A 24,050-nucleotide genomic window follows, 5' to 3' on the forward strand; every position below is an offset into this window, starting at 1 on the left:
AAAAAAAAAAAAAAAAAAAAAAAAAAAAAAAACAAGACTTAAGACCATACAACATGAGCCATTCACAAATAAAAGAATCACAAGAATGAAGAGTCATGGATGCCTCAACCTCTAACCTCTAACATCTTCTCTTCTTCCAAAGGTTATCCTCTCTAGCGCCCCCATAATGAAGCATCCTTCATCACCAATGAAATATATATGAAAGCATACAACAAATTAGATTGCATTCAAGTATTGAATCAGAACCATTACAAGATCAAAAGGCGGGTGGGGTGGGGGCAGCATGGAGCAACAATACCTCTTCTGTCATCAATCGGCTCATTCTGCTGTCAGTTCCAATATCTGTAACAACTTCCTCGTTTTCAATCTCTGCATCAGTGTAGGTGAGAGCCCGCTGCAGCTTCCTAGCTGAGAATACCTCGACCTCTACCATATAAGTTGCTGTCACTGGCCTGTGATCAGAAAGTTGAAGTTCAGATCTCCTATAGCTAAGTAGGCGCATTCCCTTCCCGTATGAAAGGATTCGGTCACACCTGAGAAACAGAAAAACATAATGTCATTTGGAGGAAACATTTTAACAAGTTACACATAAAGCAATGAGGGGATATGATTGAAGTGCAAATATGGAAAGATCAGATGCACTTTTATTTCCATTTTTTTTATAAGTAATAGATACGTACCATGCTGGAGTTCGTCTCCCAGGTCTTGGATCCTCTCCATGGTACTTATCTGAGTTTATCTCATACTTATACGTTGGTGGAAATCTTAGAATCCCTTCAGACCATCCGTCAAAGACATGCCCTTTCTTGAACTCTCTACTGAGCTATAAAAGTATATAATACATTCATCAATATGGTATGAACTATTACTTCATCAAGTCATAAAAGAAATACATCCATATGAATTTTTTGGTTGCCTCTCCTAGAACATTGATTATCTAGCTAGAAGTTGAATCAAAGTGTAATGAGGAATATATCCATATTTACCTGATCGTTTTCAATTAACTTAGGCCAATCTTTTTTGGATATTAGCTCCCGTGTTTTTTCATATGATAAATTGATACGATAATTTAAATCACCAAGCCAGATTATTCTCCTGCAACAATATAAGCTTTTTGTTAATTTTAAGAAAATGGAGGAAAAAGAAAAGACAGTTGAGTTAATTTTGATTTTGCATCCATTGGAATTAATAACTCAAATAACCCTAAAGGGTTGGATATAGCTTTACAAGTCTCTCTTCTTCATCCAATTACAAAGAAAGCTGGAAGTTAGAGTTGGATATAACTTTACAAGTCTCTCTTTTTCTTTTCTTTTTTATGTGGAAAAGGCATATGGTTTACAAAGCAACTAAAAGAGGCAAAGCACAAAAATATACTCCGTATTAAATTTCCACTAAAAAACAAAATCAAGTATTACAATTGATTAATCAAAAGGTAGGTAGTAACCCTAGCCAAGATGGCAAGACATTCACACTTGTAACCACAAGGTCACGAGTTTGAATCCTTGCCCCCTTGGTTTGAGCCGGGCAACTATGGGTAACCTAGGCTGGTTTACTTCCTTGTGGTCCTTTGCTAGCTAGGGGCACAAGGGGTTTACCTACACTCGAAAGGATTGTGGGGTTTCCCTCGTCATCCCAAAAAAAAGGTAGGTAGTCAGTTTCTTTCTTTCCCTTGAACAAATATATTATTCCATGCTACAAGTCACATGTAACTGAAAGTCCCTTAATGCTTATTTTAGACCTAAACTATTATCTTTATTGATCTTTAATTAGCATAGGAGTATAGCAATCATATTAATAGATAACTTCCTTGCACAGTGAAAACAACTTGGGAATATAATTTGTATTTGATTGACGCAATTGATAATTGCAAGATTAAGGAACAAATTAAACTAGTAAATAATATAGCATAGTTGAAGTTAGAAACCCTAGATCCATCCATCAATCTTCTTTCCTAGTTACTCTATCTCCTTATTCTTTTTATTTTCTTTATTTGTTCTAAATTTATTTTATTATAAACTCATGTTTTCATTTGTTTAAATAAAGTTTAAAAGCATTCTAATTTTAGTATTTATTTAGTGATATAGATAATCCTTGTGGGAGAGATACTTCACTATCTCTTCATTATTACTTGTTTGACCTGTACACTTGTGGATTTGTGCAACAGAAGCCCAAATGCATTCACACTCACTAAATGTTCCAGAAAAATAAAATAAAATAATTGTTGATTCATAGTAGCACAAAATATGGAACAGCACCAAAATTTTACTGATAGAGAGAGAAATGAATGAATAAAGATGTAGCATACTTACTCATGGTCATTTATACTTTTAGGAAGGCCAGTACTAGAATATGTATTAAAATGCGTCCTCCGATGAATTTCAAGCACATCGGCATTTCTTTTGACTGCATCCCCATCTTTGTCACCTGATGTTAGGTGAGTACAAATGAAACAGAAGAAAGTCTGGTATATAGACATACTAACCGATATTGATCCCTGGAAGAAAGAAGAATTGGCATTTTAAAGAATTGCATGCAGCAATTTATTAACCTAAGCAAGCAAATGATGAATTTTTAACACTATCAAGAACATTTTAGCAAATACTGTATTTATTAGAGAACTTAGAGAACCTAGCAATGTTACTCAAAAGAGAATGCACCAAAGTTGTATTTATTCATGCAATTAAAGCATGAGAACAGAAGTGCAAACTTTTAACCAGGGTTGAATTAATTCCAAATACAAACAGAAACTTATGGAATTTGATTGTTTGATCCATTGTAGTAGACCAGAGTATCAGAGTGAATCAGTAAAGTACTAAAGTTGTATTAACTCATTGACCCCCTGTTGGGAAGTGTACATCTGTTAGAAATAGTTCACTAGAAACTCAGAGATGTCAGAGTTCACGGCTATGTTCCTAGAAGATTCCAAGGGAAAGTGGGTAAATGAAGTTCTAAAAACAAAAAGTAGTATAATTCAGAAGCTATCTTTCCAGGTCAACTTTATATACTCTGTAAAGGATTTAAATGAGACTTATGCTTCATTTATCACAACATACATTTCCACATTGATAATGAATGGCGTCCCCAATTTCATTATCATATTTCTTATTCAACCCCTAGCACTTCTGTTGTTCTGCACCATCTTTTATCTGTGTGAAATCTAGATTATATTAGGTCAAAACATAGTTTTTTTAGTCTTATACAAAAAAACTGAATAATTAAATTTAAAAAGAGAAAGCACAACAAACATACTAGAGAAAATGTGGCTCTAACTTACTAAAATTAAAGAAAAAGCTTTCGTCATTAAGTTTGACTCATAAGTAAAATAAGTATTGACTATGCCACCTTAAAAATGTTAGCTCATTCAGCATCTCATTGCACCCTATTCTTTACATGAAACCAATGCAGTGATAAAACAAAATGTTGTTTTGTGAGAAAACATCAGTGCAAACTATAAATGATGCTGTTGTTCTAAACTTCTGATTCAGCACTAAAAGATGAGCATGGTACCACATTATCATACACAGTATGCATAGTACAAAGCTGAGAGTTATGGAAAGAACAAACCTTGTTACCTATATAGCCCATTACACCAACACCAACTGTAGAAACATTCAAATTCTGTATATGCTTCCGCAAACTCCTGCGTACCCATATAGTTAAGAAAATGCCAACCATTTGCTTACTTATTATCCTCACATATGATGGCCTTCTTTTACGCTTTATTAAAGATTCAAGGTCCACTTTTGCAAGTGAAGCCACATCAGATTGCATTCTATTTTGGCCATAAGTGGTTGGTTTGAAAGAACCATATGCTCCAATAGATAATGAAGCCTTAAATGATTTCCTAGATTTAAAGGAATTAGCTCTTTCTATAACACACTGAGGTAGAAGATCTAGTGGTGTCTCTGGCCAACTCAGGCCAATCTTCTCTGTTCCACTAAGCGTTTTGGTTAATTTCTTGTCATAATGAATATTCATTTCCTCTACATTTTCTTCACTTTCTTCAGTTCTTAAGCAATTCAACCTATCCAACCTCTTTGGTGAAGAAAATAGCCTCTCAACCCCCACTTTGATTGGCATGGTCAACTCATGACCACCACTGGATGCAGACACATCAGCATTGACAACGGTATCGTTGCCCGACATGGTTATATTATTGGCTTCAACAAATTCATTACATTCTTCATTTAATGGAACAATTTCCTCCTCACCATCACTGTCAAACTCTAGTGCAATTTCCTCTTCAATATCAGGGAAACCTTCAGATGGTTTAAACCTCGATGGAGAAGAAGGTTCACTGTAAGACTTGAACTTATCTACAGGAGGGATTTTATTGAGAGTTTCTCGGATGATGTTCTCCCATTTTGGAATAGGACGGCTATCTTCAGCCCCAAAGATATTACCAGCATTTAATGGAATGATCTCCTGAAATCTGTAGATATAAATTGTTTGCAGTTAAAGTAAATTAAAAGCCATTTTATAAAGAGCAATATATGCATTGAATTAACAAACAAACTATATGTGATGTTGAGAACCTAGTGTATCTAGAGTATAGATTCTACATATACAATAGATACTGATCATTATCAACTAAATCAACAAGGGAAAATTAAGAAGGAATTCAAAATGAAATGTTCACATGTAAACTTCAAGGAAAAGAAAAACGCTCAAGAAAGTTGGTAAGTACCCGAGCACATAAATATCAGCAGGCACATCAATATCTAACCAACCATCAAGATCTAGATCATCAGGAGGAACTTTTCCTCCAAAATTCCATGTGCCAGCGCATACTCTAGTAAAACAAGCATGCAGAAGCATATTAAGTTATCATTTTACTAAGACAATCATATAATGCTTTGACAGTAGATATCCCTAAAATGTCAAAGGATGCATACCTAATTTCCTTTGTGTTTATATACTGTGCCCGAAATGTCTCTGATTTTCGTCTTCGTGTCCTGAGAACAGCTTCTTCTGAGATCCAAAACAAGCTTTCAAAATGAGAGACAAAGTTCAAGGTGAAAACCATACAAAGTATCACCAGGAAACCCATTTTCACAAATTTTAAGAAATAAAAGTTATAGTTCAATTAAATTACACTTGAACTCAAATCAGTAGATACACATATGCTGAACAAGACGCGGTAGCTAAACTTCTTTTCTCCCTGTATTTTTTACTTTGATTAAGGTTCACTTACATTAATTTCCCTGATCAAATTCAACTTATGCATTCCTCTAGTCCATCAGCTGAATCTACAGTAGCTTTTCAACACTTACATACCGAAAAGTTAATCACACAGCTTTATGAACAAAATTAAGCTTATTACCATTCGCTTCCCTTCCAACTTCGCCGCCTCTCGCATCCTTAAACCGCGACTGCCTTGGCCACTCACAGACATCTAAATTAAACTCCAAATATACTAAGTCAGAGTGACTATATAGCAATAATCTTTATTTAAAAAAAAAAAAAAAAAAAAAAAAGTAGGTAACCTTGGTCGCGATCGGAATCGGAGTCGGAGTCGGAGTCTGATTGAGTATCGGCGCTATAATCGGAATCTTGGGCGCTGATGTTGAGCCACTTGCGAACCACCACGCGCGGCCAGAAAAGCTGTAGGCACGTGCAACCGAAACACAATATTTCAGCCCAACTTCTCTGCAATTCCTCTTGGGTGAAACAAGGAAAACGAAACCAAAAGAAAGAAGCGAAATTCCGAAAATAAAATAGAATAAAATTGTAAGAAAAAAAAATGAGAAAAGTTTACCTCGGGCTGACGCTGTTGCCTTGAACTGTGCTTCATGTTTGGATGAAAATAAATATAAAGCTAATATCTGGGGGAGAAGCCCAAAGAAAAAACAGCACCCAAAAATACAATAAAATTAAAAAAAAAAAAATCACAGTGGATACTAAAGTAGCAGGAAGAACAAGTCCATATGAGGTATAAAGCGAAGCGATTTTTGCCCGGTGGCGGGAAGGAGGTTGGGGTTTAACGGATTACGAGTAACACACACAAAATAAATAAATAAATAAACAAATAATAAAATGAGACATCTTGTTCTAGTCTACAGTATTGGACAGATGAATTTTTTTCATTTAGAGAATTTTTTTCATTTAATACTACTAACTCTATTACAATACAGTATCTGTTCATAACTACTTTCTCAACCTATTGAAATATAATAGTCAGTATTGTCTCCACTGAGACTCGAACCCACCACCTCCCATATAGAAGATGAAAATCAAAAAATCAGCTGCCAATTTAGCATGAAAATGAAGAGTGTGAAGCTCTACCATGGGAGGAGATGTTTCAGTTCAGAACTCTCTTTCAGTTTTCGGCCGTGAAAGCACTGAAGCACCATAGGACAGACACAAAACATCAACGGCATGCATTGATTTGGTTTCTTTCCAAAAATTAGACATTTGTTTGTTTCCTCCAAACATATTTGATTTTTTCCTATTTTTCTGCTACAAGACAGACAGACAGTAGCTAGCCACACATTCATGGTCCTTTAAAAAACCTAAATTCAATTGGACAACCTAACATCAATTAGTTGGCTTAGTAATTTGAATCGGTTGGATAACTCACGTTCCTTGTGGTCTTTTACCTGCTATGTCACAAAACGAGATTTATTCATACACATGACTGTAAATTTTCCTGTCACTCAAGATTAACGGGGCGTTTGGTTGGAGGGAATTCAATTCCACATCCCACTTAATTCCCACATAATTCCGAATGCAACTAAATTCATTTGTTTGGTTGGATGGAATTGTAATTCCCTCATTTTCATGGAATTAGAATCCCATGGCCACCCATGGGATTTTAATTCCATGGAATTTAGGAAGAAAAAAAGACAATGATGAGACAAAATTACTCCTCCATTTTATTAACCTAAAATTGATGTCTGACCTTCCATTATAAATTATATTGTGTATTATTCTTCGAATTCTCTTTGTGTATGTTCATTTAAATCTTTATATGCAACAACTATTCAAAATTTGCATTCTTTATATGCATTGTTTAATTATATACAGCAACTTTCATGTATGTTCTTTTGAATTCTTTATATGCAGAACTCTTCAAAATTTGCATTCTTTATATGCAACAACTCTAACAATTTGTGAATTAATTTGTCAATTATAAATAATAATAATAATAATAATAATAATAACAACAACAACGATGGGCATTTTGGACTTTATACTACTTATTCCCTCTCAATTCCCATGTATACCAAACATTAGAATTAAAATTCCTAGTAATTTTATTTCTGCAAACCAAACACTGAAATTTAAACTCTCACTTTATTCCCGCATTATTCTTTTCCCATGGAATTGCAATTCTTTTCCCACCTAATTCCTTCCCTCCAACCAAACGCCTCGTAAATTCAATTATATAATAGATGTTTACACACAAAATGTCACAAGAACAAAGATAATTTTTTTTAAATCATGATTTTTTTTTTTGAGACACTATAAAATTGATATTGTCATCTTCACTCGAACACATGGCATTTTGGCATTTCCGAGTCGGTTTTGAAAATGAATTATCCCTAGCTATCAACCACATGGGTAGGACCAAAATGAAGGAATAGTTAATTGTGTGTGTATATATGTGGTTGGGGATGGGAGATAGGATGCAAGTGGTTATGTCATGAACCAACATTGGAGTCTGGAGTAGATGGAGACTTATTTAACCTTATATTCTATTTTGTGATTTTTGTCAATAGCATTTAATTTACCTAAATATTAGACACAAAATTGTTACATCTTTATTATTTTTTATTTACATAAAAATTTGTAGGCAAAACTCGAATATGTGTTAAAACTTAAACCTATCTTATAACTCTAGCCGACAAAGTACCATAAAGAGATAAATCAGCATAAGTTGCCAATATATTTATGATAGTATATATGTAATCTCAACTCATTAAATTTAATGGGACATGTTTATGCACAGGTCTAAACTAGTTAATACCATATCTAAATACAACGCAAGAACATATTGTGTTAGGATCAAGTGTTTATCACTACATAAAAAGTTATAATTAATATGTAGTGAATGCGCAACTTAATTTATTTCTTATACCGTTATTATATTTTCGAGATACAGAATTTTGAATTTGACCCTTCGACCTTTCACCTAACAATTCTTCTAACCACTTGATGTTTAAGTTGACATTTCAGGTAAGTCTTACAATAGGATATACAAATTGCCAGTCTCCAAGACAGCTACGTAGTTATCCAGTTATGGATACTATAGTAAAATCCTTTTTTTGTTTATAGCCAACCATGTCCATTGAGCGGTGCAGCAACCAAAAATCTATTAATTAATTTCTGTCAGATTTTATTTTTCTTTAAAAGGGGTAAAAAAAATATACTCGTATAATAATAAAAATAAAAAAGAGAAAAAACAAAAAGAAGATCGATCAGAACAGGCCAGGCCAAGAGAAGCCAGGCGGCTAGCTTTTGCAACCTAGAAGAACAAGTTAATGGAGTAAACAAATGTAGCCAATTACAGTTCTTTAAGTTAAGATATGTATATATAATAATAAAAATAATAATAATTTAATCAGTATAAAAAGCTTAGTAAACTAAGGAGTAAGGACAAACTCTCCAAGTTGTCGTCATATATATACTACCAAAAAAGATTAAAAGAATAATGCTTTATACATATGGATATGGATATAGCTTCATCATACCTTTTGAGAATCATAATATTCAAGATAGCTAGCTAGCTAGGTTTTACGGAGACCGTACTATATATATATAACTATAAACAAAGAATACCTTTTAGACGAGAGAGGGCGGCCGGTACGGCGGAGCAAACAATTGGGCGCCGGAAAGATCTGAAAATTTCTGCAATGGCTGTTTTCTCCCCCTCTGCTACTGCTTGGAAGCTTCTTCTTTCTGAGAAGGAAAAGGGAAACTTTGATCCTGAGTCAGAAAGTAGTGCAGTGATAGAAAGTGAGGTTTGTTGATAGAGAAAAGAATTGAACATGGGTTACCGGTTGCTTAATTTATAGGCTGTTTTTGGTCATATTTGTCAAACGAAATCATGCCACTTGTCATGCACTGCAGACACAACTTTTATTAGCCTTTTCGTTATCTTAAAATAATCTTGCAAATTTTGGTTTGTCTGTGTGCGCTTGTACATTCATCATTAACCCTCCAATATTAAAATAATTCATCTCAAAAGATTAATCTGATCAGTTGTACTGACACTCTAATTTTTATTCGTCATGTTTTATTCTAGGCTCTTTTTTGCACTTTGTAGCCATTGTCTAAGATCATCCTTATCAATGCAGTTTTTTTAGGTAATTGAGAAGTTTTTGTAAGTGTATTTAGGAAAGAGAAAGTGGGAGGAGATGAAAAATAAAATAAAATAAAATTGATTTTAAAAACAAAATAATAATAAAGAAAGAGGTGTCAGGCGCGCCTGTGCTGTGCGCGATACGCGCACAACACTGCTTCCTCTTTGATTTCCCCAAAACAATGTTACTGTTCCAATATCCACCATTTACTGAAGCAACTCTCCACTCTCTCTTCCAACTATGCAAGTTACTGTTCCAATATTCACCCATTCTTCACTGATGGCCATGCTCTAAATAGTTACGCAACAACTTTCTCAACAATATTAGAGTTATGTGCCACTCTAAAGTAGTGGTCGAGTGAATAAATTGATATATAGAACACGATTCTCATATTAAAAAATTACGAGTTCGATTTTTACTTATATCCTCTCATGAGACTAGTCACATAAGTCTTTCTAATATGGCTCGACCTCATCATTCACTTGTAAAGTTAATATGGAATCATATCGTGTATATGATTAAATCATCTTGCACCGTTGCATTTTTCTTCCTATGGGCTGTTGCATTTTTTGTCTCTAACATGAACAACAAATATTAAGACAAGACAAAAAAGTAATATTTGCTATTCATTTTACAAAAAAAGTAATATTTGCCTTTTTTTTCCCATGCATGTAAATTTTGAAATTTCACTTAATAAACGATTTGATAAAGAGACAAATGGGTGGATCGACACTATAATTGGCTATGAAAAATGAACAAAATTTTGACTTGGATTCCGATTGATCGCTAACAAATAAACAATAAAAAAGAGGATGTCATGTGATATGATGCTTGAAAATAATTGATGGCTACTTATTCTGAGTCTTGAATTTTATATTAATAATATAAATACTTAAATAGTGAACAACTGCGACAATCTCAACTAAATTAATAAGAAAATTGATCGTAATTAAAAAGTTTTTAAAAAAAATCGTAAAAATTGTCTATTAACCTTCTTAATTTGAGTCCGTCAACTATGAGAAATTAGGTTGAATTGGAATAAATTGTCCAGTTTCACCTATAGTACATATTCAAATGGCATCTGCAAACTTTATCGTAAATAAAATAAACAGTGAACAATTGTGGATTAAGCATTATATATAAAATGTACTATCTATTTTGTTATAGAAGTAATTAAATACAATTTTATCAATTTAAAATGTATGTTGCACGATGTCATAATTCTTTTATATGTCATGTTAAATAGACCTTCATTTTCATTGCATTGTTTATCTCCTAAATAACTTGAAAAAAAGTTAAATTGTGTGTTTTAATTAATGAAAATGTTAAAACAATTCAATATCTGTTTTTATTTAGTGGTCCTTTAATTTATTTATTAATATAAAGGAAGGATGCTATGCATTACAAAAAAAAAAATAATAATAAAAGAAAAATACAGGGAATAAATGAAGGATGTTACTCAATATATTTGTTTTTATTTAGTAGTCTTTTAATTTTTTTTGGATTGTATATTATTTTTAAGCGATTTTTAGTAGTTTTTTATAAAGTTCAAATTTCATGATTTTAGGAACCAATTTTTTAATTGGATGGTGTGGATTAAACCACACATCCTCATCTAAAATCTTCAGTTTGACATTTTGACATATATGCCGACACCCAAATCCATTTATCTCTTTTTGTAGCCTTCTCCGGGCACTGCGTAGAAATTAAATTCTCTTAATAATAAGTTTATTATAATTAAATTTTAAAATATATAATAAGCCATAAGTGGAATTTTCTTCACCACAAATAAGTTACAGTAATCATTACGTTCATGATCATTAGCTAATTAAATTAAGGCCGGTAACATTTCGCTAAGGATTAGTTTAAATCTACTTAATCATATAATTAATCATATCGATCATTTTCAATGTGTAAGCCACCTACCGAATATTAATAAGATGATAGGCTACATCACATTCATACAACATATCACAACCCATTAATATATTGTAATCGGTGTAATTCATGAATTGTTGACATTTTATAATTGTAATTAATAAATTATATATTCATTGTTTTAATAATTACGGAGACATATATACTAAATGCCTTGGCGCACCCTCATTTGTTGGAGGGGTGTCAATAAGAAGAGGGAGAGAGATTTTTTTTTTTTCAATCCAAATAAAAAACAAGAAAAAATGTTAGTGATGCAGTGACTTTTAACGCACCAGGTGGACGCGCATGTTTCATGTGGACATGCATAGACATTTTCTTCGCTTTTTGTTTCCTTTTCTGTCCACAAAAACCGAGGGGAAAAAAACTCTTATTTGTAGGAGAACCTACCCACTCTTTATCCTCTCCCATTCAACAAAGGAAAAGTATGATATCATACATTTTTGGTGTTATTCTTAAAATGTGTTGATAATAACATTATAATTTTAAATTAAGAATAATTTTACATTTTTCTTTTAAAATGTTTTTTAATATTCACCACTTTTTTATTTAATATTTTATTAATATTTGAAAGAAGTTAAAATTTCCATTTCAAGGGATAATTTCTAAATTAATGTGATTACTTAATATTCGCACTCACTTTCCAAAACGAAAGACTATGAATATAATAGTCTAACATGCATAGTTGTTTAAATTGACAAAACCATTTGTTGCCATTGTGTGACAAGTGTTTTGTGTTTGTATCACAAAATTATTTTTAAGTTATTTTTATTATCATTTTACATGAACTACGTAGCATGCTAGCATGTGATATAGTCAACGATTAGTGAATTAATTACATACACCCATACAGGCATCCAGCTTGTACCTGATGCTGGTATATTTTGTTTTCATTATGTACTATAATTTATCATGTATTACAATAATGATAATTATTGATTTAATTAGGGTGATCCAATATAAACATTAACATACAATAAGGTTATGATATAAAAAATAAATTGATACTGAAAATTATAAGGGCTATACAAAGTCAAATTTTATTATAGCATTGGGGCGTTTGTACATACACAAAGTTTTTGTTTATTTGTTGTTGTTGTTTTTTTTTTTTTTTTTTTTTTTATTACTTCTGATTTTGATCTTGAATATTGTACATTGATCTCCTGCATTTTGTCATTATATTTTTCACATATGATACAATGTATGACAATCATGACCAAGCCAACTTTTGTTGAAATCTCCCACGTAACAATTACCTAATTTAAGAGCAACCATATCAGTTGAGAAATGTTTTTTTTTTGGTCATACAAAAAAAAAAATCAAGAACCAAAAAAAAAAAAAAAAAAAAAAAAAAAAAAAAAAAAAAAGAAGAGACCACCCTCAACGTGCCTTGCAAGTGCATGCATTGCACGCACACCAACTTAATTTTTTCTTTTTTCAACAAGACCTATTAAATCAGAAAAAGTTCAAAACACTAAAAAAAAAAACAAAAAAAATCTCTCTTTTATATATATCAGGGAAAAATATAAGGTTTGAGAAAAACCTAATAAAAACTACTGTTGGTGACTTGGTGTTGCCCTAATAAGATAATTAAGTATAAGTTGTATAGCTTCTACTATATTATACTGGCTATCATAACCTAGAGCATATAAGGTATGGTTTAATGAAAGACACTCATCAATCTTTAACTAATTGTTAAGAGTTTGATCATTGATTTTGGGTATGGAGCAATATTAAATTTTCAGGTTAGTTGTCATATACTCAATATAAGTGTCTACTATACAATTCAACAAGAGGAGATTAATCACAGTATTCGACGGTGAAAACCTAAACTACACAGAAAAAAAAAAAATTATAATGGGTATCATTAGTCAACACAATAATGTTTATGCAAAATGACTAATTTGTAATAACATTAATATGCACGGACGTGGCGTTTATAAGTTTGTTCTACAATTATATACTTATATTACTGTTGTTATTAATTAATTATGACGTATGAAGATGTGACATACGACGCAATAATGTAACATCAATGCAGTTTAAGAATTGGAGGATGATTTAACGGAAATGGATGGCATGCTATTAAATTTCTCCCCCGCACCACCTATTGCTTTCAAATTTGGTTTTAATAGACTATTGACCCTAGGAAAATGTGGAGATGGTAAGTCATGAAGTATCGAGTATATACTTTCACTATACGCGTTTTATTGGCTGGCAGAAAGAAAGAAAGAAACAACTCACTTAAAGTAATTAATAATTCATCATCACATCAAAAAAATAGTGTGTATAACTTTTTAATGTGTAATGCAATTTTTTAAAATAATATCTCATTCGTTTTATTTTATGTGTCGAGTTAACGAGATTTGACTAAAATAATTTTTAATTCAAATTTTTATAATATTAAGTTAAATATTACTCATATTAAAAAAAAAAGAAGTTAAATATTAGGTAGTATTATACAAAATGTATATATTTAGAAACTAAACTAAAAGTATTATTAAACACACAAAAAAAAAACTTAAAAAACAAGTAAAAATAATAAAGAAAATAAACAAAGAAGAAATAGTTAGTTTGATCAATAAATAGTAAGCATGACATATAAAATGAATCATGATAAGTATTTAATTCAATTATTAATATTTACTTGATCGAGTGATATTTATTACTTTATTTAAGTTCAATGGTTTAATCATGAACATTATTTCAATGATTTCCAATCAAGTTTATGTAAAAATGGTCAGTAAAATAATAATTAAAGGGTAAAATATAAGTACACAAATTATTTAATGACTAAAAGTAACATTTTCCTTGAGAGAAAAGATATCCATGTGATGTTGTAAATAATGATTTCCTAATATCATATTAAGAAACTTTTAACAAATATGGTAAAGTCATCACCAGACACATGTAAAGAGTCTGAGAGCATCCTGAATAGTTGTAGTTTTTGAAGAGTTTTTACAAGTGTGACTCGAAAATAGAATATGAGAGAAGAGAAAAATAAAAATATTTAAAACAAAACATGGACCATGGTCCACACATATGTGTGAACCATAAATTAAAAAAATACATTTTTAATATACTAAAATTACATTATTTGAGTACTGAAAGTATATTATTTTATATATACTATCAAGTAATATACATTTAATACACAAATAATATACTTTTAGTATATTAAAAATGTACCTGATATTCATGGTCCATACAATAATTTACCGATACTTCAATGAGTGGACTATACTCTTGGGCTTATGCAAAAAAAAAAAAAAAAAAAAGTGTATGATACAATGAGTGGACTATACTCTTGGGCTTATGCCCAAAATATATTGTTACCGGAAGGGCCCAATACTTCAATGGCGACGTAGCCTCCATTACTGCTACTGCGATACACGGATAAAAGAAATATCAGCGCCTGCGCCTACGGCTCCACGAGGCAAAACCAGAGAAAGGATAAAAGAAGCGGCAAAGCAAAGAAGCATTTCTGGTTTGAGATCAATTGCACATGAGGCGGTGCGCAGGTTAAAGAAAACATGCCCTTCCTTCTTCATCCCTGTAATTGCTCCATTTTCAACCCAAATTTCCCACTCTTTAATTCAGTTCTATACACCACCGCCCCTCAATTTCCGGTTATTCTAACCTCCCCAAAGGCTAAAACCCCAAACCCCAACTCTGGGTCTTCCAAGAACCTTGTTTTTTCTTCGGGTTCTTCAATTTGGAGACGGGTACGGGTCCCACTCTGCTCTAAACAGGAGACATATGAGGAGCCTGGAAAGCTTAAAAGTGAGGAGCTTGAATTGCTAAATAAGCCATCACCTAAGCCAATAGACGACCAGCCTGAGGCAGAAACCCTAGAGGAATCTAAAAAGCCTAGTAAAGATGAACTCTTGGAGCCTTTTCATCGGCTCTTCTCGCATGCGGAGTCACTGGATGAAAAACACGTTTCCGAATTGGACAGTAAGGGTGAAGCTATTCAGGAAGGAAAGAAAGTTAGTGTTGAGTATTTTGAGCCAAAACCAGGGGATTTTGTGGTGGGTGTGGTGGTCTCCGGCAATGACAGGAAGCTTGATGTGAATATTGGTGCTGACCTCTTGGGCGTGATGCTGACTAAGGATGTGTTGCCATTACATGGTAAGGAGATGGGGGATTTGTTGTGTGATTTGGAGAAGGATGCTGAGAAGGTGATGGTGGGAGGGAAGGTGGGAATTGTGAAAAATGATGAGGCCCTAGGTGGGGAGCCATTGCTAGGTAAGCCTGTGGTGGATCCTGGGACTGTCTTGTTTGCTGAGGTTCTTGGAAGAACTCTCAGTGGTCGCCCATTGCTCTCTTCAAGAAGGCTCTTTAGACGAATGGCGTGGCATCGAGTGAGGCAGGTTCTTTTCTCACTTCATTTCCTTTTTATAGACACCATTAATAGCTTCTTTTATGTGGTATCATAATGCAGTGCTTCTTTTATTGCATAATACGGTTAGAACATTTCGGATTTGAAAATGAGAGAAATGAAATTGTCTGCTGACTTAATAATCTGTTTAATCAAATTTGTATCAGTTATCACTTAGCATTGTATAACAAGTCACCTTCCATTTCATTTTGATCTTGTTGCTTTCGTAAGTCATGATAATCGGAGTATGGTAGATAATTCGTAGTCTGTTTTACTTGAGTGTGGTTGAGCTATTGATTACTTCTGTTGCTATTGTAGTGACTAAAAGTCTAGTTTGCATTAACATTGTTATTCAGGGAATAGATTTCTTTATCACTGTTCATACACTTTCTAGCCCTTGATCCTTTGGATATACAATAATGAGCATATTTTAGCATGTTTAAGTCTTATATTTCTTAGTTTGGGTGTTAAATGTCCATTAGTGTGTTTTGCACTTAAAGTGTTAACCAGTTTTTTATTTCAAATACTTGTTGCAGATCAAACACCTTAATGAACCTATCGAGGTCAAGATAACCGAGTGGAATACTGGTGGTCTCCTGACAAGAATAGAGGTGATTTTCCCTCCAATACACTGAAGAAACCTTTGAACTATCCACTCCAAGATTACTCTTTAACTAGATTAATATGTCGAATATTGTTTTGCAGGGATTGCGTGCTTTTCTTCCAAAGGCTGAGTTATTGAACAGAGTAAACAGTTTCAGAGAGCTGAAGGAGAATGTAAGTTTGGGTTCACCATGTTTGTATTGTTATGAGAATTGTTGGTTACGTGTGGTTTTGAATAGGTCATTTGGACTCATTAGCAGTTCTTGTTCAATAGTTGTTTGGATATGATAAATTCTATCTTGCATTATGCTTAGGTTTGAGGTAAGAAAGGTTTTGATTTTCTTCCATGGTAATCATAAAATCCCCTTAACATTCATATCTATTTGCCTACTATTAGCTTTACTTCCCTCGAGTTTGTTCTCCCATTCAAGGTGTGATTATTGCTGCAGGTGGGACGCCGGATACATGTACTGATTGCCAGAATAAATGAAGAAACTAATGACTTAATACTGACTGAGAAGGAAGCTTGGGTTGGTTTCTAATTTGTCTTCTCACAATTGTTTTTCCTATTCTCGTAAATTCTCAATCATTTGTTTGCCTCATCTTAACTAACTCTGGCTTGGCGATGGATGCAGAACATGTTAAATCTTCAAGAGGGGAAACTTTTGGAAGGAACTGTCTGGAAAATTTTTCCACATGGCGCACAGATAAGGATAGGTGAAACGAATCGTAGGTGAGTTCCCTAACAATTTAGCTTATTCTAGTGAAGTAAGGTGATTAGGTTCTTAAATGTATGAATATACATCTAACTACGATTACTTGATTGGAGTAACATGATTGTCAAATTTGTTGAAAAATGTAAAAGGCTTGGGAAATAGGAAAATTTGAGAATTTCCTTCAACTACCTAAAATGTTTACAGACCAGAATGATAAAGAGCTTATACTAATTTATCCATGAGAGCGAAGTGTATTCTTTTAATTTTTATTTTTAACTTGCATTCATATATTTTCTTTTTGTTGATAAATAAGCTTTATCAGTATTACTATTTGGGGTTTTTTTTAAAAAAAAAAAATTATTTAAAATAATTTTAATTTTTTTAATTAAAAAAAAACTAGTAATGTTTTTCCACTATTTAGTGTAAAAAAATTGCAAAAAGAAGTCTAGATAGACGGAGTAATTGATATCAAATGTGAAAAGGAAACCTTATTGGCATTTGGGGCCTCAGATGGAGAGAATTTTGTGACTTTCCACTTTCCAGGTTGCTTTCCTCAGCATTTCTTGTATACTTTGAAATTTGAATATTATTGAAATTTTTGGTTTTGATAGCTTGATGCTTTTCTAAACTCTGTTTGAATTTTCATTGATGTGGTCTTCTAATTGACACTTGTTTAGTACTCCGTAGTATAGTATGAAGTACATACTTTAGTAAACGTCAGTCTCGTCTTTCCTTTATAGCATTTGAAATGCTAATTCTACTGTCTTTGCCCTTTTATTGTTTCTTAAGTGGGATACTGCACATTTCGAACATCACTAAAGGCCGGATTACTTCAGTTGGTGACTTGTTAGCCGTGAATGAGAAGGTTAAAGTTTTGGTCGTGAAGTCAATGTTTCCCGACAAAATATCTCTGAGGTAGGCAAAATAAATACATTTTTTTAAAAGGGTCAATCTGTAAATGTTAATACTCGATTTCTTTGTTGAATTTTATCAAATGCAGTATCGCAGATCTTGAAAGTGAGCCGGGGTTATTTTTATCAAACAAAGAGGTACGCTCAAGTACTACGTTCTAAGTGTACTTATTCCTATAGTCCATAGCGCATTGTCACTTGAACAAATATATTGATGTTCCCGTTCCTACAGAAAGTATTTTCGGAAGCAGAATGGATGGCCAAGAGATACAGGCAGGGCATCCCAGCTTCTTCAATGACCCGTAAAAGAGAACCCCTTCCAACCAACAGTCTTCCTTTCGAAGATGGAGAAAGTATGTACGCGAATTGGAAATGGTTCAAATTTCAAAAGGATAACGAGGAATCAACCCCGTGATTCTAGAGCTAAGAAAGAAGGTCACAACGAGCCTCGGTTAGAAAAGGAGGAACAAACCCTAACGCTCCACACACAGCACTATGAACAACGATTTTCGCTTAGACCTTTGGCGGTCCAAGCAATCATCATTCCGGACCTCCATCCATCGGGGAAACAGAGGAACAACATCAACAATGGTCATCTGGGAGCAGCATTTTGTGTTAGATATCCTCTTCCTTCTATTTTGTGATTAATTAACTTGTATCTTTGTGTTTATACTAAATGAACCATAAAAGCCATTTGCATGTACAATTGTTGAGTAGAGAGAGGATATCAACTTTTGTTGCTACAGAGATAATTGATATAGATCTGGAATCTTGAACAATCCCAGAGGAATTTTAGTAAACTATTTTCCCATCTTTTGGTTTACACGCATATGCTTCCTTGTAGCCTGGAGGAAAGTAGAATCTACAATTAATGAGGTTTTAATAAGTGCATGAAGATGCCACTTCCATTTTACGCAATGTTATACTGAAATGCAGATAAGAAAATTGTGAAAATGACTGCCTTTAGCTGCCAATAGTTATATCACGAATTAGGGTCCATCATGGGCATTGTGAACATTGTTCAGATTCCGTACCTAATGTATTATACATTTGCAGTTAATAGATAATGTATTTGTTGCAGTTAACGTGTGATTGTGAGAAGGTATATAATATGTTAACTGTAGGTACATAATCTGAAATAGATTCACGATTTGCATGGCAGAAAATATGATTTGCATTCAACTGCATAAGTCATCAAAGTTTAAAGGCTCAATGCAGAACCCCATAAAAGATGCCTCTTGTATGGTATCTACTCTTTATTTTTACCTTAGTAGTCCTATCTTAATACTAGTAGGCTAGTAGCTGAATTTCAAAGCAAGCTCCACCAAGATTTTAGTACGGAGTAATTTTTTATGTGGATAAAGGTAGTGTGTTTACTAACTAGATAAAAATTTTATTTTCTAGAGAGAAAAATATAGAAAATGTTTACTTGTATATTTGGAAAATAAAGAATGGAGAAGAGAAATTAGGAAGAAAAAATTGAGAATTAAAATAAACACAATCTTAGTTACCCGCTGACATGTGAATTTAAGGATGCATTTATTAACCGGAGAAATATGTGTATTTAGTAACCAGAGAAATGCTAAATTTGAAGAAGAAAAATACAAAATATGTTTATTTGTATGTTTTTTTAATTGAAAAAAAAAAAAAAAAAGAAGCAGAGGATGAATGATAGAAAATTGGAGAAAGGAATAAATTGACGAATTGAAATAACGTATAAGATGTTTTAAATTTAAATAAATATCACTTTTCACCAATGTTTCAAATAATAATAATGATAATAATAATGCTATTATTATAAAGGAAGGAAAATTGGTAAAGCAAATACTGCCAATATAATAAATAAATAAATAAAGGAAAGAAAAACATACTTTTGAGAGGTGAAGCAACAGCCTATGTGTAGAAGGAAAGGCTATGTGATCTATTTGGTGCATATTTGTCTTGCACCATTTTGTCCTCTGCAAACCCTTTTTTGTTTGTGTTAATAAAAAAAATAAAATATAAATTGAAATGAAATGATGGGCTGAGATAGAACCAAAGTGTAACATAACAGTTGTGTCCAACCCTAACCTAGTTGTGTGTCCTAACTAGGTTTGGGGCTCCATGAAACCAAACACAGAATTAAATATATATTAGCTATTAAGCAGACAAGTGTGGCTTAAAGTCAGTGCAAAAGGGACACCACTTGCTCCTTATAAACTGCTGAACACATACTTCATTTCATGTTCTGTTGCTGGAAATTGGGTAGCCACTACATATGTCTACTCTATAATATTATTATTATTATTATTATTATTATTATTATGTATTACTGACTCTGTTACAATGTTGTATATGCTAATGTCTCTACTGAGGCTCAAACCCACTCCTTTACATGTGAGAGTGTAAATCAGGTGCCACTAAATCACAAGGTCTTTGGCAATTGAAACAGTTTAATTAGTATTAAATAACTTTTGGTAGACATTAAACTCAGATTATGGATAAGATATTTCAAGAAGTGGCTGCTCAACTTGAGAACAATTCTACGTTAACGTTGTACCCTTGATAATGAACTTGCTGGGTCCTCAACATATATAATACCTCCCCCAAAAAAATGAAAAATCAAGAAAAATATAAAATAGAATTAGAAAAAATAAATAAAAATCCAACTTTAATTATTGATAATTGAGAATTGTTAGTGTATGAGGAAACACCATTCATTTCTTAGGACTATTTTGTTAATCATTTACTTTACTCAATTATGAAATCATTATATATAACTCAAACAACAATTAAATTATGGAAGTTTCTGGTTTTCTGCACTCTATAATCTGCATTTAAAAAAAATTATATTTAAATGGACAAAAAAAATGGCATAAGTTAATGATTACGTTAACCTTAAGAAATGCAAAGCAATTACAAGACAAATCGACTGCATATTCTTTCATGTTTTTAAAAAGCTACGTGTTATTTTCAAATGATACCAAGAAATATCACATTATTTGTTTAAGTGTGTTGACCGATCTAAAGATTGTTTTGATATATTGAGTGAGACGGACTCAAGTTGTTGCTTCTATGTAAAGTATTTTTCTTCAATAAATGCTTCAGAATGTATTGACAGTGTCATTTTTCAATTATGTATAGTATATATTATGAAATTTAAAAGATGGATTCAAAGTTTTATTTTTATTTGAGTAATATATTTTGAGAGTTGAATTTATAGTAGAATTTGGGGTGACGAGAGAAACTCGTAACCACTATTTGAGGTGACCGATTCAAACTATGAAAGTTGAGCTAGGATTCGAGCACGTGACTTTGTGGTTATGTTTGTATCCTTAACCAACTTGAATGGAATTATCCCGGTCAATTTATAGTAAAATTTGATTCTAAAGTTAGATGACATATTAGATTATATAAAAATTATTTTTACTACCACTACTTGACTACTTGAGGGTATAAAATGGAGTAAAATAGGTGAATCCCATTTATATGTACAATAATATGCAAACCACACAAAATATGTAAATCACACTAAGAAGACATATGCAACGAGCTCAACCAATAGAATATGTATTTTGACAAGAATCAAATGCGTGACATTCTAATACAAAAATTATGCTCCACCCATTCAACAACTCCTTTCCGCTCTATATGTAACATATCTTAACAAGTTAATTAAGCTAGCAAAATGGAGAAGTAGCATTATGTTTGCTTTCCATACTAATCATATTTAGTTAATTCCAAACACTTTATAATTTAGTAGGATTACTTTATAACCCTAGATATATAGGTGAATAGGTGATCATAAGAATTCAACCTTCAATTCCTTTAACTTTAAGCATGCATGCAAGGCCTCAATATTTAAATTATATGATTATTAATTACAATCGCTACTTAAAGTACGTTCTGAGTGAAACTCGTATTATGACTATAGTAGATAAAGATCTTAGATGTCTGTATATATAGAGTGATTATGGTACATTATAGTCTAGTTCATGCAAATATTAAATTCCTTGTATATATATCTAACTAAAGGTTCCTACCATCATAAAAGCTATCTAATAACTTTAATTTTTGCTCTTTTAATTGGGGAAAAAATGTACGGCATAACATTATTATATTCACTCAATTTAATTAAACATATCATATAAATTGAGGCATTCGATAAATATTTGTCTTGTTGCAAATACGGATTCTCATGCATTATGCATCATCTTTATCTATATATTGCTTATTAGTAAGATGTTCATATAAAGAGGCTAGCTAATAAATCACCAAAACTGTTATGTATCACTCGGCACTCCCACCAACTAAAATATTATAAATTTACGCTCAAAAGAAATAACTGAGTATATAAAATAATTCTGATACTAAAAAATAATAATTTTGATTATTGTTAACACCATCTCGATTGGACTCGTTGTACATTATATATATATTTTAGTATGGTTTACCCTTACTGTATAATTTGTAAGATATTACATAAAAGTAATGTTTATCTCGTGTATACTATCAGATCGTAATTTAAGTTGTGCTTAACATGAATTTTTTTATAAGGAAAAAAAAAAAAAAACCCTAATCGTTACTTGTGCCCTAATATATTCCAAATCTTCATGTGACTGAAAATTTTCTTTCCTCAGCCCTACTCCCCAAACGCATCCACTACTTCTTCCTCGGTATTCATATTAATTTACCCCCTATATTTTTTTTAATCTTTTACTGTTACCGCTACTTATTTTTACCTTTAACTCTGCTACTCCGTACTTGGCAGTAAAAAATAATTTATTTTTTATTTTTAAAAAAACACAAAAATAATAATTTTTCATGCTTTCAACTTTAATTTACCACGTTAAAGTAGAAAAATACGTACTAAAGTAGATGTCCCAATTAAATTCTATCCAAAATCACTTCCTCTCTTAAACCCTAATTTCATGAAATTCGTCAAGTAGTATATATCTCAATCACATATATTTTTTAGCCTTTACGTTAAAGAGTAATGAATATAATTTTGAGACTTACCTTTCAATTGAGACCTATAATACCATTAACTAATATGCAATGTCCCGTTACTATTTGAATAATAGTACTTATACGAATAATATTATATATTTAGATAATGATACTTACATTAAATGTTAAAAATTGCTACATTTATGTTATTTTATTTTATTTTATTGAAAACTAAGATTTTTTAACTTTGTCCATTTGCCGGACTATATTCTAGACCCTATGAATTCGTCTTAAGAACCATGGAAAGGTAAATTTCTAATGTTTGTAGTCGAAATTGAACCCTCACCATATTACTAGAAGACTTCTCATCACTAAACCAATATCATTAAGGATTACGTGATTTTATTTGATCAATTAGTAATGTGATATATTATCATGAATATTAAAAACTATAACATATGTATGTTAAATGAAACAAACTATAATCTAATACAAATATTAATTTAATCATTATATTATATGCTTAATCCAAGCCTCTCTCACCTTACCTTTCACAATCCCCCAAACTAGTTAACTCCTACTACTATTATATACTCACCCTCAACCCTCCCCTTTTCCCCATACACTCTTTGCCAGAACAGCCACCAATTAAATAATTATTCATAAATATATACAACACAAAATAGGGGAAAAAGACAAAACATAGCCTAAAGTAGTCGTATATTTTAGTAAACACTTTTTTTTTTTTGTTATAAAATTATTCTCCCCATAAAATATAACATACTTATAAAAATAATACAAATTTAATTTTTTACACTTGTGAATACAAATATACAATAACATGTGTTAACAGAATTTCAGTACTAATCAAAATGGAGCCTTTCTTGATTATTGTTGTCATGAATTTACTTCATGTCAATATTTTCTCAATCGAACTTGTCACACATAATGTTTTTAGTACCATTTACTTTTTTTTATGTGATTTGAGTACTATTACATAAAAATATAATTTATCTTGTATATATATTTAATTATTTAACTACAAGTTTTACTCGTGACTTAAATATACTTTTAATTTCAAAGGGTAAATATCTACAAGTGCTGTAAACTTGTTATAAAATTTATATATTTGGGTAAGCTAAGGATCATACGTGTAATTGTACTATCTCTCTTAAAACGATAAACAAATACTCTAATTGCAATTGTAAAAACAAAATAATATGCAAGACAGAATATCCCTGCAGGCAATGCAAAAGCTGGTAGCTAAGTG

The 24,050-nt window shown here is 32.0% G+C and overlaps 2 protein-coding genes across 4 annotated transcripts; one reads left to right on the plus strand and one right to left on the minus strand.

Moving 5' to 3' along the window:
* Window positions 1-38: 38 nt before the first annotated feature.
* Window positions 39-8,951, minus strand: LOC116026782 (type IV inositol polyphosphate 5-phosphatase 3-like). Of its 3 annotated transcripts, none has more exons than XM_031268183.1 (12): window positions 8,782-8,951; window positions 5,759-5,825; window positions 5,487-5,604; window positions 5,324-5,395; window positions 4,896-4,971; window positions 4,688-4,792; window positions 3,565-4,432; window positions 2,310-2,494; window positions 987-1,095; window positions 681-823; window positions 299-533; window positions 39-176 (listed from the first exon to the last, which is right to left on the minus strand). In XM_031268183.1, the coding sequence occupies exons 2-12, from the start codon at window positions 5,792-5,794 to the stop codon at window positions 153-155; spliced, it is 1,971 nt and encodes a 656-aa protein (XP_031124043.1). In that variant the 5' UTR covers window positions 5,795-5,825; window positions 8,782-8,951; the 3' UTR covers window positions 39-152. The 3 variants fall into 3 exon arrangements, with proteins under 3 accessions (XP_031124043.1, XP_031124035.1, XP_031124052.1); XM_031268175.1 differs by having other exon boundaries at window positions 5,487-5,649; XM_031268192.1 differs by lacking the exon at window positions 8,782-8,951 and adding an exon at window positions 6,286-6,576.
* Window positions 8,952-14,619: 5,668 nt separating this feature from the next.
* Window positions 14,620-18,674, plus strand: LOC115998910. The gene is made up of 8 exons (XM_031238583.1): window positions 14,620-15,613; window positions 16,158-16,232; window positions 16,327-16,398; window positions 16,674-16,754; window positions 16,860-16,957; window positions 17,730-17,855; window positions 17,941-17,989; window positions 18,084-18,674. The coding sequence occupies exons 1-8, from the start codon at window positions 14,774-14,776 to the stop codon at window positions 18,264-18,266; spliced, it is 1,524 nt and encodes a 507-aa protein (XP_031094443.1). The 5' UTR covers window positions 14,620-14,773; the 3' UTR covers window positions 18,267-18,674.
* The last annotated feature ends 5,376 nt before the right edge of the window (window positions 18,675-24,050 follow it).

This window comes from Ipomoea triloba, chromosome 1, assembly GCF_003576645.1.
Source record: "Ipomoea triloba cultivar NCNSP0323 chromosome 1, ASM357664v1".
Lineage (NCBI taxonomy): Eukaryota > Viridiplantae > Streptophyta > Magnoliopsida > Solanales > Convolvulaceae > Ipomoea > Ipomoea triloba.